The sequence below is a fragment of the Glycine soja genome, chromosome 3, assembly GCF_004193775.1.
Source record: "Glycine soja cultivar W05 chromosome 3, ASM419377v2, whole genome shotgun sequence".
Lineage (NCBI taxonomy): Eukaryota > Viridiplantae > Streptophyta > Magnoliopsida > Fabales > Fabaceae > Glycine > Glycine soja.
This window is the reverse complement of record NC_041004.1, coordinates 41,149,781-41,165,746: the sequence shown is the minus strand read 5'-3', so window position 1 is coordinate 41,165,746 and position 15,966 is coordinate 41,149,781. Positions and strand designations below refer to the sequence as shown.

At 30.0% G+C, this 15,966-nt stretch overlaps 1 protein-coding gene across 1 annotated transcript; it reads left to right on the top strand.

Moving 5' to 3' along the window:
- Nucleotides 1-11,262: 11,262 nt before the first annotated feature.
- LOC114407083 (cytokinin riboside 5'-monophosphate phosphoribohydrolase LOG3-like) lies at nt 11,263-15,521 on the top strand. The gene is made up of 7 exons (XM_028370047.1): nt 11,263-11,594; nt 12,171-12,268; nt 12,460-12,490; nt 12,797-12,896; nt 14,420-14,490; nt 14,586-14,729; nt 15,168-15,521. Exons 1-7 carry the CDS (start codon nt 11,475-11,477, stop codon nt 15,261-15,263), a joined length of 660 nt encoding a protein of 219 aa, XP_028225848.1. The 5' UTR covers nt 11,263-11,474; the 3' UTR covers nt 15,264-15,521.
- Nucleotides 15,522-15,966: the final 445 nt, after the last annotated feature.

Genomic DNA, 15,966 nt, shown 5'->3' with positions numbered 1-15,966 from the left:
TTTTTTATTTATCATTTTTAGTCAAACGAAATTTGAAAACAAAAATAATTTTACTTAATAACAACCAAACATTACCGAAAACAAAATCAAGTTTACCTAATAGTAACCAAATATTACTAAAATCAAAATTAGAGATGAAGTAAAATAAATTTCTTTAGCATGAGAGAACATATTGAGTGACAATGGTGCCAACACGCACATGAATCGTGAATTCAACATTAAGCCGTGAGGGGACAGAAAAGGACCGCCATTTATATTTAAGGATCTTCTCTAAAAAAGATGGAATTGACCTTATTATTAAATTTCAGTAAACTTTCGGCAGAGACTTTTTCAAATTGTCGCAGCAGTTTAAGGATAAAGCATGTGTAGAACGAAACCCAGTCGTTTCCCGACCAATTTTTTCACCTTATATTCAAGGAAAGTAGATGTTGCTTGACAAGTTAATCTTGTCTTTAAGCATTTAGGGCAGGGCAAAGACAATTCCCATAGAAAAATATTCATATCCAATATAGTCTAAAGGTGAAGTTTCTATAAAAGTTTTGTCCAGGAGTGTGTCTTCCTTACCGTGTAAGAAAGGGCTTATATTGTATATAGTACTATCATTCTATTGTTGTCCGTTAATATGTCACTTCCAATAAATAAAACGCGTTATCTTTGTTCTGTGATATATATGTTTGAAAATTAGAATGTCTATGACATGAGGGAGAGATTTCTGGCGACAATTTTAGTTAGAATATGACAGTTTTGGTAGTTATATCATTTTCATATATGTTTTTTTTATTTGGATTATTGTACCGACTTTGTCTGTCATAACATATTAACATATATTTTGAGAAATGTATTTGTACAACATTTTTGTAAAAAAATATTTATTTAACAAAGAAAGAGAGGTACGGAATAAAGTGGTTCATGTGATGAAAAGAAGAAAAAAAATAGTAATATAAACAATGTTATAGAAGTATAAATAATATATATAGTTACTATTTTAAAATTTTAAATAAATCATACCTTTATTTATATATATATATTCTCATCTGGTGGACAAGATAAAATATAATAATCGAATAAGAATATAGGATGAGTCCTTGATAAACTTTTATATAATATTAAATGTTTCTTTATAAGTAGATAATCTCTTAAATAATATATATACAGAATAAATTAAATTATACCGATGTAATTTTGATAATTATTATATAATTTTTATAATTTAACATATAATTACTAATATCGTTTATATCAAATTTTATTAAATTAAAACAAGATAATCAAATAATTCATATTTTAATATATTTTAAAATATTTATATTACGTTGATTTTAATTTATATAAAAGATTTTGAATTAATATGAAATTTTGTATATATGATTCACGTGAAATGAACTTTCAATCTAAGAATGAATTTTAAGAAAATATTATCCAGTTAAAAAATATAAAATGATATAATAATTATTAAATTTATACCGGTATAATTTAATTTCTTCTCATATATATATATCAAAATCTTATTTTCTGTAAAAATAGTTGAAGATATTTATGTTATATTTGAGATAGGAAATAATTCTAAAAATTAAAGATTTAGTGAAAATTTAATAAAACTAGAAAGATTTAATAGGATGTAATGTTAGAGTTTGAAGACGAGAAAAATTATATGTATTTTATTTAAGTAAAATTTGATACTTTGGTTATTGTGTTTTGATTAAAAGATAATTTAAAATAATTTAATCTATTTAATTTGTGAAGATTTTTTTACCAAAAAAGAATAAGAATTTATAATTTTTAAGTTAAAGGAAAGTGATGAAAAGATTTAAATCAAACAGTTAAAATATTAAGAGATTAAATTCACTAAAGAAAGTAATGAAAGACCATCATTTTTTTTTTTGACGCAGAAAGATATAATCCCATTATTATTTACTATAATTGTGAGACTAAAATTATAATTAAGAAAAAGTTAACAACAGATAAAGCTAGTTTAAATGGTCAACAGTCTCACACTGTGGCTGCTGTGCATATATAGTTATTAGGATGCATGCATACTTTTGGTTTCGATTCGAGTTATACGCATGCAAATGCAATTAGCCAAATACACACAACAACAACAACATGAGGCGGGAAACTGAAAGTAAAAAAGGTAAATTGTCCTTTTGGTCGATGAAATGGAGTAGTGGTAGACAAAATAAAGCTTGATATGTAACCTTAACTACCCTTTGTATCATTCAGCCACATGAAAACCCCTTTTCACATCACAACAATGGACAAGAACTTCAGTAATTACGCTCCAAAAGTGAGACTGAGAAGCAATACAGACTACTTTTGGAAAAACATTACCCACATCCCATCACGTTTCTAGCCAGTTTTTGCCTCACTTTGAAACTTAACGGCCCTGCTTATTGGTTAGGAACAAGGTCAAAAAGCACCAACGTACAAATTAAACAAGAGCCATCATTTTTGTTAGTAATTTCAATAAAGAGTACTTTTGGAGCCTAAATGCTTGCTTTATATCGGGACAGTGCAGAACTTCAGAGGAGAGGGACCTTCCCTCAGCTTGATCAGCTCCACCTTTACGAGACCATGCATCAAAATAAAGGCAAAGAAAATTATAGTTGAAAAACAAAATATCATGACATATTATTGATATTTCGATGACAGAAACCAACCCCTTGGCTCTGAAGAGTGAATTCAATGCAAGACCCGATCAATTCAAATTAAATAAAAGAGAAAATTTTATGATAGTTTAAAGAGTTTAATCATCATGCATATACAATATAAAATAAATTTACACTTTCAATCAATAAATACATTGCTAGCATAATTTTTAAAACCAAAAAACATGTGAATCAATCATTGTTTAAGTTTAATAAGAAATATTTAGTATGAGTTTTAAGTATATAACTATGTTAAATACTTAAAAAAATTATTATCTATAATAATTTTACGATTGTGTACTTAAAAGATATTTATGCTTAAAACAAAAAATATAGATTTTAAAAAAGTATTGTAATGATCAACTTGATTCGATTAGAATTATTAAATATATTTATATTTAAAATTCAACACAATTCAAATTGATTAACAATAAGCAAATTAAGTTAAAATTTGACCTAAACTTGAATAAACCTTAATACCCATTCCTATATGCAAGATGGCAAATTATGAAAGGAAAGGTGGGTGGGAACCAGGAAACGTCGCATCTTATTTGTGGTGAGCAAACCACGTAATTGCATTTTGTGGGGGGCGTTTAGTTATGTTATGTAGTAGTTGTAATGTTAAACAAAAAGATTATATTGAGAAGCGCGGGGCCAAGTGTCAGGTGCCCTGGGCAGCTAAGTAGTGATTATGCGTGGCACCACAGCACATTGTCACGGCACAGGCATTCAATGAGTCTGAATCTGACCCAGCATTCAACTTCCCTGTCTCATTCAACGCTCATCATTATGCATCATTACAAGCTTTACAAAATTATATATCTATTTTTAACAAAATCACTTTCAAACTCGAAGGAAGATGGAATTTGATCCCCTACACTTGATGTTAAACTGCATGTAGTGCTGTTCTAATCTGACGGTATGCATTTTCCCAAAGGAAATTTCATGCTTCAATTTAATACGAAAATAAATGTCTTGAAAGAATTGAAAATGTAATTATAGAGGATCTCAATCCAATGAAGATACTCATTGATAGGCCTCATCTTAACCTTCACCTAGAATAAAAATATAAAAGATCTAATCTATTTGTCTTTATTTGTTATAAGTTTTTGTTTAAATTTGATCTAACCTATTTAAAAGTTTGATTTAAGTTATAAGTCTATTAAAAAAATTATTTCATAATAAATATTATATACGAAGAGAATCTAATAATCATAGTTTAATATTTTGACGCATTATACTTTTTAAATTTAATATAAAAAAGATACATTTTTTTTAAAAAAAATTATGCATAAAAAAACAAGTTAAAATTAATTAGAGTCAGGAAATTCTCAAGTACGATTCTAAGGAAAAGGAATTGACTCACCTATTCCGACCGAGGAGAACGGGCCATTCGACAGGAAGACTCGGAAGTTGCGGAGTCTTGGTTTAATCAAGCCGCTATAGCCCTAACCCTGGTCATTATATTGAAGCCCAAAATTGGTTGAAGATCACGGGACGTTTTGAATAAGAACACCTTATTTATTTATTTTTCTTATATTTTCTTCTTAAATTATATCTATCTATCTATAATTCTATCTATATGAGATTAAAATTTATTAATCATAACAACTTAAATAAAAATTATAATCGAAACACTTTAAGTATTTAATAAAATATTATAAACAAAATAAACTAAGTAAAATATCATAAGTTTCATTCGATAATTTAGTCTTAATATTAAATACTAAAATAAATAAGAAATAAGAACCAAAATAAATTAAATACAAAGAAGAAGAAATTTTTTAAAATAGACTAGACTCTTTAGATTTTGTCTTTTTTTTTTTGAAAGATTAATTTATGTCTTTTAAGTTTTAATATATATATATAAACTTATAAAGTACAAATTTGCAATATAAGGCTAATTACAAAGTGATACAATGAAATTTGATTTCTTTGAAAAAAAATGCATTCTAAAAAATAAAACTGCATGGAAGAGTTTAATTTTCACATGATATAAGTATTTTTACACTTTCAATTAATTAAAAATATCTATAAATATATTTTTTTAAATAATTATAATAAAAATCAACAATATTATCATATTTATCATATTTTAAAGACATACATATACATGTTAATCTATAATTGAGTAATAGTATAAAAGTTTTTTTTTATTTATAAAAATAAAAAAATACTAAAATTTATAACAATTCACGTATTATATTCAACTAAATAAGTTAAATCTCCTTTACTATAAAAAGCACGTTTTATTTCAATTCTAACTATAATCCCTAATAAGAATTATAAGAATATATCACATTTTATGATACGTTGGATAAATGCTTGTATTTTATAAAATCATAATATACCCTTGTTTTTTTTTTATCAATTTTAATTGTCGCATGGTACGGATACCGATTACCATATATCAAAGCAAAAGTTCAATACGTTGTACATATATTGTACTATGTTTTTCTTTTAAACTATGTTAAAAATAAATTAAATCCATTTTTTAATAGGGCAACTACTTCTCTAATTGTTTGTTCATGTTAAACTTGAAGAACAAATTAATTGGTGCAGCAGTTGAGCAAAGAAGAGTAGTATCAAGAAGGCAAGAAACGTGTCTGTTTGCATTGCATAATTTATACTAGTACTACTGTTAAGTTTTTTCACCATACTCTGTGGAGAACAGAGCCAGAGAGTTATGGGGAAAAAAAGATAAGCAAAAATGATGCTTTGGAAAACGAATGTAGTTAAATAATAGGTTGGGCGGTGGGAGGACTAGACGGTTGTGCATGACAGTCTCTCTCTCTCTTCAGAAAAAAATTCATAGTAACATGTTCGCATTCTCATGCATACATACTCTGTAAGCTTATCAGATTCATGAACTTGTTCCCTGCTTTACTATTTGCACCTTCCTAATCCTGACTATTTATGCTGTGCACGATTTTGTGACACCGGTTTGCAAGACACTTTACAGCTCTATGTTGCTGTTGTTGTCTAGGCTTTGCCTATAGTTAAGTCCATTCGGCTCGATATTTCTGCAAATTTGGTTTCCAAAAGTTGCCCTACTTTGGGCACTCCCATCCAGTTTTTTCCAATCTGTTTTACTACTGAAAATTTACAGAATGAAATTAAAACCGGGATCTGGTTCCTCTCCTCTTCTTTTAGTAAGTTTTGTCTAAAAGATAGTCCCTATTTTGTAACATGATCCTAATCTTTGTTTGATTTATAAGAATTGAATATATGTACAAAAAAGTTTACAATAATTTATATACACTATTCAACCAACTAAACAAACTCCTTAATAAATGATCCAAATCTATAAAAGTTTATATAATTTCAATGTTACACTCTCGTTAAATTAAATTAATTAAATTTTAATATATAAGATATCAAAGATTTATTACATGACTACTTTGTTTGTCTTTATGTATGTATTATAATAACATAACTATAGTGGTTGCATTAAGATACAACAATCATGAGGCTTTATTAGTCTATTAATTTTTTTATCTTTCATTGACACAAGTATCATGACATATGAAGGATACCCTTTTGACACTTTTATGCTACATAAACACTACAAGTTTTTTCTTTCCTTTTTGGCCACTGTATCAAAAGCTGGGAGAGAAGCATGTTTCGTTTTCGGTATAAATTGTTGTCACATGAATTCTGAAACAAGTTTAACAGACCACCAAAAAAGAAAACAAAAGAAATGATAATGCAAAAGAAAGGGTACGCAAAATGAATGGTATTGATCTGTTAACAAACTTACGTAGTCTCATCAACGTTTAGTCAAACATGTACTAAATCGTTTTACAAACTGTTTGTGGAACTGATATTTCTTCATTTCTTGTATTCCTATTACAACCAAATCTAATCTAGCATTCACACTACCTTTGGTTTTATACTATATATTAAGAAATGTTCCATTCACACTATTATACACATTTTTCTTTACATGCATAACATTAGTATTTCACATTACATTAAGTATTTCACATCATGATGACCCTAATGTGAAAGATCATAGAAGATAAACATCTTTTTTCATACATTTTTGTTACATGTGTGCTTTTGAATTTTGCCAAATACAATATGTTGGAATCAAAGGTACATATATCAAACATCAAAACCCTAAAAAAATTGAGATACTCTTAACAAATTTCAAGAACGAATTGTTTAATACTTATCAAAATTAAATATTAGTATTTGTTTTTAATAATTTAAGGATTAAAAGAGATTACATACTGATATCATTGCATATCTACCTTTTCTTACCATAATTTTTTTAAAGAATAAATAATCATTTTCAATTTTTCAGTCATTTGTCAATAGAATAAAAAGACAAAAAGTTAAAAAAATATTATATAATAAATATATCTTTATGCTGATAATTAAAGATGATCACACTGACAATTATTTTAGTGACAAATTTATCCCTCTGTGTCACATAGACTATTTTATTAATAATGATGAATAGAAGTTAACAGCCAGATATATTGTCTCACTTTTTACACTTTCAATAACTAAATTTTGTATTTTAATCTTTCAGAGACGCATTTGTTAATGAATTATACATTTAGAGATAAAAATGACTATTTATCCTTTTTTAAATCTATGCGAGAATCATTTCCCCTCTCCGTAAATTTTAGTCCTCCACAAAAGAGAAGCACTTGCACAGACCAAAAACCTCAAAACTTGCGTAGACTTGGAAGAATTTCAGAAAATTCCAAGTATATGTGTTGAATTCCTGTCCGTCTATAATCAAATTAAGTCCAGGTTGACAGTTCCAGACTTGAATAGTTTTCATTTCTTGGTCTTCAGGTTAATCATATTACTATATCATGACACTATAGTAAGACAAGTAGTGAACTCACTAACACGCCAAAACATGCTGTAAAACGCGCGTGCGAGCATGCGGGAGGTTCACATAAATTTTTATACATAAGCTCAATCCCCCATTAAGAGAGTGATTATGAGTTTATAATATCTAAACATAGGGGAAGGCAATGAAGTAGACAAACAGAGGTGTCAATAAAGCTAAACCGCAACAGCCAAAAAGGTTATTTGGGGATTGGAACTCAAACTAATAAAATAACCATTAGCTTAAAGGCATGGGTTCAGTTCTGATAATCCTGGCAAATCAGATATAAACAAAAAAAATGTCAGCAAATCAACCAAAAAGTTCATCACTTGAGAAATTGTTTGTGTACACTAAGCCTAACACATGACACATAATAATGTAAAAAATGCTCAAGACTTTGGCAAATAGTTTTACAACAATCATGTTAAGTTAGTTCAAATGAATAGTACTGGTTAGTTTGTTATATTGAGAAGCTAATTACATTCAACTTATAGGGTTAGGTATAATAGAAGGAGTTAATCTTAACGTGATAAATTATGGTTCAAATCCTATATATGTACTTTGGATAAGATTGTTCTCATAAAGAAAAAATACCTATATATGAATAAACAACTAACTGCATTCAATTGAAACTAACTTCATTAGAACCATAAGTAGATCCTATCCAATTAAGTCACGGGACTTTGGAGAACTAAGCCTGGAATTAGAGAAGAAAGCATGCAATCAGTGTAGGAGAGACAAATAATGGGGGTTTGGGACAAGATGATTGAAGAATTGAGGGAGAAAGGATATGGGGAATGGAAAGGAGCGTGTGAAATAAAAATCAAATGTTTCCTTGGTGTACAACAAGAGTGTCGAGTAAGGGAAGGTGGATGAGGGCACAAGGTGATATTAGACACTACTAGCCACTTATGTTTTTTTTTTTTGTTTTTCTCAATCATCAATGCACAATGGGAGCACAATCTGAAGTAACTTCTGCTATTACCCATAACTTTGCTCAGTTTAAATAAAATTTGCTACACAAACGACACAAGATAATTTGTCAGGAGTGCCCATTCGTGACAATTAATTAATTGTGGCATTCTCACGTTTTATTTTGACAACAAACTCAAATTTCTTTTTATAAATTGTTTTCCCCTTGTTTGCTTAATTTGACGGTGACCCTTTTTTTTCCACTTTAGGATGTGAAACTAATCAAAGGCACAAGGGTTATAAGATTCGTATGTCATTTTTTTCATTGTGGCCTTGTAGGGGTAAAGCAAAGACAGTGAGTTCCCACTTTGTTTTTCTTTTCCATAGAAGAATTATTAATTGTTTTTAAGTCTTTTGTGGTGGTTGGGAAGAGGGTTTGTTCTCATTAGTTAAGCAAGCATTGTTATTTTTGGTTAGTTGAAAAAGTTATGGACAAATCACTTTCTTGGTTGATGCAGTCCCCTTCTAGATAATGTCCAGTTAAATGATTTCAACACTTTTGGGTAAGGCAGGACTAAACCAATACAAAACATAACAAGTGTAAGGAAGCAAAATGGCAGTGTTTTGCTCATAGTCATAATTGACACTAATATAACTCGTGACTGGCAATGAGGACTTATTTTCTTGGATAAAGCCTCGGTTATCTAGCTTCAGATATAATGCGAGTTAAATGATTTAAGGAAAAGACTGTGATTTTAATTCTCTTTATTAACAAAAAAATTAATATTCTAACATGTTAATTTTACTGATTAAAAAAAAAAATTAGCTACACATCACAGCCATAAAGACTCACACCACACCCATGATCAAATTTCAGTTGGTGGAATTCAATGATTCTCATGGACCGAAATTTTTCGTTTTAAAAAAATCATTTTAGAAAGAGATAAGGGAAACATGGACTCGTGTCCTTGGTGAATTAGACCTCAGATTGCCATTCCCAGCCCCCTTTAGACTTGGAACCACAGAGGTATGGTCCTCCTCATAAAAACTGACATAAAAATCGAACACATGTCCTTTATGAAAGAACGTACTTTCCACTACATCCCATTTATGTAGATTAAACAACAATAAAAAAAAATCTATGCCAATTAATGGCCGTCACTAAAGCATTTTTTTTATTGTGTAAAATGATGTTCTTGTTGCATTCTGTAAGAATTGGGAAAATGAGTAGACATTAATTTTTAAAAAAATAATAATATCTTCATTTTGCTTTTTGTTTCTACATAAAATTGGCAATTCCCTTATGTTATTTGTATATTAGAAGTAAAATAAAGAAGAAAGAAACCTAAGAGAGAGACTTAAGGATACATTTAAGAAAAATAAAATAAAATAAAATTATCTGGATAGATAAAAGAAATAAAAAGTTGAAGAATTTTATTTATTTATTTAGATAAATAAAAAAGTAAAAATTCAATAAATTATTTTAAAAATATTATATATTAATTATAAATAAATTTAACCCCCCCCCCCCACAAAAAAAATATTGAATTATTTTTTATTTACATAAAATTAATTATTATTACTATTATAAAAGTATTTGATTTTTTTAGACACTAAAACATAAAGAATCCCACATTCCCTCCCTTTTAATTCCAATTTAGAAGAGGGATTATTTTGTTGTGAAACCCACAAAATCCTCTTAAATAAATGCTAGAATTTAAATAATTTTTCCTTCTCATATTCTTCTTTTATATTTCCATTAAAACAAACAATATATTAGTATTAGAAGAAGCCAATAAATTTAGTTCTAACTTATTGCCATTATTTATAATTATTATTTTTATTGTGCACAGAGAAATTAATCCCTTTTAAAAGGAAGGAATCATCAAAATTTGACTATCGGACATATGCTGTCCAAACATGATCTCTCTCTCTTTCTCTGTCCCTCTCTCTCTCTCTCTCTCATTCAATTCAAACATAAAAATTGAATAAAATGAAAGGATACAATATTATTTGTTAATAAATATATAAACACCAAAACAAATATTTACATAGTTTAATTTTGATACACAGTCAATATAAAGATTTTATACCATCAACTAATTATAAACCACCTTAAATATAACTTTAAAGTAATTATTTAAAAAAATAATAATATTATTATTATACATAATTAAATAATAATATAAAAAACTTTATATTTAGCTAGTAAGGTCATTTTTAAATTTATTTTTATGTCACTTCATGAAATGGAGAAAAGTACAATTCCATTCTTGAAGAAACAAACATTGGCATTGAAAATTTTAAAGTCTATTCTTACTACTAGTAAAATTTAATTCCATTTTTTTTTGTTGAATGTGAGTATATATATATATATATATATAATCATTTTAAAAATAGTTATTGATATCAATTACTCAATATTAACTATTATTATCAAATACAAATTATTAACTATGATAATTTATATTATTAAATAATATTTTTAGTTGATATTTAAATAAAAATTATTGATAAGATACAAAATAAAAGGACAGAGAAAAAAATATATAGTTTTTAAATCATGCTTAACATGTAAAAATATTTTTCATTTGATTGATACGACTTGGATATGTTACTGTTAAAAACTTAAAATTATAAATGCAAACTTATATTTTAAACTCGTCAAAATATTAAAACTAATAAACAGAATTAAAATATTTTTAATCATTAAAAGAAAATATTACTTTCTGAAATACGTAATAAATAGAGTGGGAGCGCGAGACTAGGATTCCACGCGTGCCAACCGCTAAGGTGGTCACGTGTGAAGACCAACGTGGTTTTATATAAAGCCACGAGACTTGTGTAAGAGTTGTAGCAAAGAAAGCATAGAGTCTTCTCTTCTCTTCTCTTCTCTAGGAGTGTAATTTTGTTGTTGTGGTTAGTGCTTCCGTGACACTCACTTGTTTGCAACAAGTGGAGGGGAGTGTTATAGGAACATAATTTGGAGGGAGACATTTCAGTTTCAGAAACGTTACAAAATATCTGTTGTGTGTGTGACTGTGAAAGTTAATATAACTAACAAAATGGATACACGAAGTGAAATGAGGCATTCAAAGTTCAAGAGGATTTGTGTGTTCTGTGGGAGTAGCCCCGGCAAGAAGAGTACCTACCAAGATGCTGCCATTGAACTTGGCAACGAATTGGTACGCTATATATTCATGCCTTCCTTTTCTAACCGCATTATGCTTTTCTTTTGTTTTCCTCGAAATCTCCATCACAAAAAAATTTAATTTTTTTCTTATGGTGTCTTGAATATTTTGCTTCCATTGTCAACTTCATTAATATTTGTGTAAGGTCACTTTTGTTCATAACAATGACCTGTGTCTTGGTTTAGTTTGCATATGCAAACGATGATGTCTCTTCATGACAGGCAAAACAACCTCAAAAGCATTCTCAAACTGTAAAATTTTGCATACTTTTTATTTCTCTTCATGTGTTTAGAGCTTGAAGTCTCCATTTTTATTTTTACCTCTTGAGCTCTTGGTTCAGTAGCTCTGAACTCAACACTGTACGGACTTTACAATTGCTTTCTGCTGAGTGAGCGTTGAGGAATCATTTTCCCTTTTACTTTCAGTCAAACAGTAAATAATGTACTCTCACGGGACTGTTTTCTAAAGGGTCATTCATTACTCATACACAATCATAGCCACCACTATTATTATGTTACTATTCCAAGACTGATTATTAGTTTTTTAATTTTGAATGGTATTGGAATTAAGGTCTCAAGGAACATCGATCTGGTGTATGGAGGGGGAAGCATTGGTCTAATGGGTTTAGTTTCACAAGCTGTTCATGATGGCGGTCGCCATGTCATCGGGTAAGTAACACAAAACACTCTTCACTTTTGTTTCTTTTTTAATTTGTTCCCCTTTTCTCTTTTCTCCCCTCAAAGATGTTGGGAAAAAGGCAAGAACAGGAACTCATAGTCAATTTAGTAAGCATTGTGCTTACTTTTGTTGGTCTCTTTCACCATTGATGCTATATTTGTCATCTTGTTGTCTCTTGCAGAGTTATTCCCAAGACCCTCATGCCTCGAGAGGTATGTATATGTGCTTCAGCCACTAGAAAAAGCTTAAACCTTTTTTTCTTCAAGCTTTAAACCTTAGTATTTTATTTGTTTCTCAACCTCAACAAGGATTTTCTATTCATGCCTTCCATGACCATGTTGTCAATTTTGAAATCTTAGTTATTTTCCAGCTTTGTTGATAGTATTTTGTTTTCTTTTGGCCAATGCTTTTCATGTTATAGATATAGGTTAAATGCATCAGATTACGCATTCCTGCAACTTTCATCATTACTAAGTGGCTCTTTCTTTGAATTCTTTTGCTTTGATGCCCCTTTGCAGCTAACTGGTGAAACAGTGGGAGAAGTAAAAGCTGTTGCTGATATGCACCAAAGGAAGGCAGAGATGGCCAAGCATTCAGACGCCTTTATTGCCTTACCAGGTTAGCCTACAAAAATACTTGTTAGCACATTAGAATCAGCGACACACTAACAAAAATAGTACAAAGTTTATATCCATTATGTGCTTCCTTTTGTTTAGTGATAATATTATGTTGTATCTTGCTAATACTACTATTTTATAAAGTATTAATTGAATAAAACAATGTGTTTGACATCTAAAATATATAAAAAAATATCCAACTTTTCTGTATAATAAATAAGAATTGATAAAATATGTTGCAAGTGAATTTTAATTTTTTTTTCCTTGTTATAGTGTGCAGCAATGACCATATCTCTGTTTGATGCTTTCGAGGCTAGTTAACCGACATGTTTCCCGTTGATTTCTCGGTGTTACTACTACTAATGTTGCTTTTCATCAAAAATGGTTTTGTCTACAAAAGTTTCCAAACTTTTTAAACTGATACAGGCTTTGGTGTTTTTCTTTGCTAAACCTTTTTGGCTAAAGAATTTATGTGTTTCCCACTCCTAATTATGGATGCTAGCTACTTGACAAGGCGTTATAAACTTGTGTGATGATTTGGAAGCCACGACACGTAATGGATAATGTTGACTAGTTGTCTACTTAATTAAGTAAACATTGAGGCATGGAGGATAGTAATTTTTAAAAAGAATCTCAATCATCTTGTGTGGTTGTGTGCCTCTTTTATTCAATTTAATGATATGATTCCATTTGACACTGCTACAAAACCAACTTTCATGGCACATCCCAATGCTATGATTAGAGAGAGCAACCCTTCAAATTAAGCTGGCTGAAAATGATGTTGACCTTACATGAGCCCTTAATATTAATAATATATCTTGGGTTAAAAATTAGAGCTTCTGCGGCTCTGGGACACTGTCGTTATGGTTCAGGTTGAATACATAATTACATACCATTTTTTTCCTCAACTTTGGGTTGCAACCTTGACGTGATTCTACCAAATTTCCTTTCTTTGTTAAAGAGGGGAAGTGAAGCAAGAGAACTTTCACGAGATAACTTTCCAACTAGCACCTGCACCTGACACGGAATAACGCTTGATCCTTTTCAAAGACTTTTTTTATAACTGGTCGTTGTTATCATCCTCAGTGAATAATTGAATGCTGAAAATTGGTGACACAAAGAGAGAGAGAGAGAGAGAGAGAGCATGCAAAGACAAAGTTGTCATTCGTACGAAAGTTGATTCCCTAGGAGAGTCAATTCATGATCTCTAATGAACTCCCCCTTGACATTGCCAAATCCATGATTGCATTTGAGCATGAAGTTGGTAGTGCTAAATCTATGACATGCACACAACATGGAGTAGTTAATCTTGGATATGGGGATTCATAAACATCACAGTCAAACTAAAAACAAAAGAATTAAACTTAAGTTTTCAAATTATTCAATTAAATTTGAATCTCCTTTTTCTACTACTACCAGGGTGAGCAAGTATAAGTAAAACTGTTCTATTTGATTTTGTTTTTCTCATTTTTATCCTATGTTTGTGCTTCAATTCCTGAAGAAACTCATGGAAGTTACATGCAGGTGGATATGGGACTCTAGAGGAGCTTCTTGAAGTCATAACCTGGGCACAACTTGGTATTCATGACAAGCCGGTAATATATACTAATAACAAATTCATGTCCCTTTAGTTAGTTGTTTTGTGCTTGAAGCCTAATAATAATAAGCCTTGACATTCCAAAAATTGTAGGTGGGATTAGTAAATGTTGATGGATACTTTAATTCCTTGCTGTCATTTATTGACAAAGCTGTGGAAGAGGGATTTATCAGTCCAAATGCTCGCCACATAATTGTATCAGCACCCACAGCAAAAGAGTTGGTGAAGAAATTGGAGGTAATATCATTATGTCCTTACTAAAACTATACTTACATCTTGTTTTAATAAAACAGATGTTGACTCTTACATACCCTTTTGATCAACCTCAAATTCATTTTGAAAAGTCTAGTGAGCATATTACACAACTCCTATTCATTTTGATTCTCACAATTTGAAGGAACTGTCTTATTTGAAATCACTTTCTCTGATTTCATTAGAGAAGTCACATCAAAACAAAAGTTTCTCTGATTTCGTACTGCATATGTAAATAGGCAATTGAAAGATTTATAGATGCACACAATAAAACTTTTCTTGGATATCCAAGGATATGCACATTTATGTCATCAAAGCTTATCAAATCAATTGTATACGTAATCAACTTTTTCTGGTGCAAAACTAACAGCTTTTCGGTAATATGAAAGAAGAAAGTGAAATATTTTTGTGCTTAATTCACAGGATTACGTTCCCTGTCATGAGGGTGTTGCTTCCAAGTTGAGCTGGCAGATAGAACAGCAGCTTGCTTACCCTCAAGATTATGACATGTCAAGGTAGTTGGGTTACTTCACATGCACGGAACATGAGACCATATAGAATTTTGGAGCTGGAACGAAGTTATATTTTCGACTATCGCACTATTCTGCTTTTATCCTTTTAATTTCTTGTGTAAATTACCAGGATTGACCTTAATTAATATGTGATACTACTTTATTAGTTATTACCTTGTGAAACTTTGATGCTCTTGAATTTGTAAGTACCCCCCGCTTCTGAACTTACTATTATCATTCAATGCCAATTAATTTTTAAGTTTAACTGGCCAAAAGAAGTACCTCGAGCAAAGTAAATTTTCTATATACCAGTACTAATTTGAATGAAAGGATTACATACTCCTCATGAAGCAGTTTTGAATTTTTTTTTTCATAGATGATAGAACAAGATGATTAAGAAATAAACAAAGAACACAGTACATGACTTGATTGGCGGAGGGGGGGTAGTGTACAGAACTATGGTCCAAACTTAAATGTTGCCAAGTGTTAATAATTAATAATGGGTCCAAGTATGAGACAGATATGTTCCTGGCATGTCTTGAAGTAACTGGAATTTGAGTTCAAGAGGTATAGGAGAGTGACAGAACTAAAGACAACAAACAAGAGAGTGATCAGTGAGTGACCGGGGCCAATTCTTGGGTGGAAGTGCAAAGGAAAGAAAAGGGGTTGCATTCCTCGGGTCGGTTGGACCAAGAAGGTGAAGTTTGTAG

Excerpts from the sequence above, each read along its gene's own strand:
- LOC114407083 (XM_028370047.1), top strand. The coding sequence starts at position 11,475 with ATGGATACACGAAGTGAAATGAGGCATTCAAAGTTCAAGAGGATTTGT. Across the intron at positions 11,595-12,170 it reads TTGAACTTGGCAACGAATTG|GTCTCAAGGAACATCGATCT; the intron begins GTACGCTATATA and ends ATTGGAATTAAG. Across the intron at positions 12,897-14,419 it reads CGCCTTTATTGCCTTACCAG|GTGGATATGGGACTCTAGAG; the intron begins GTTAGCCTACAA and ends AGTTACATGCAG.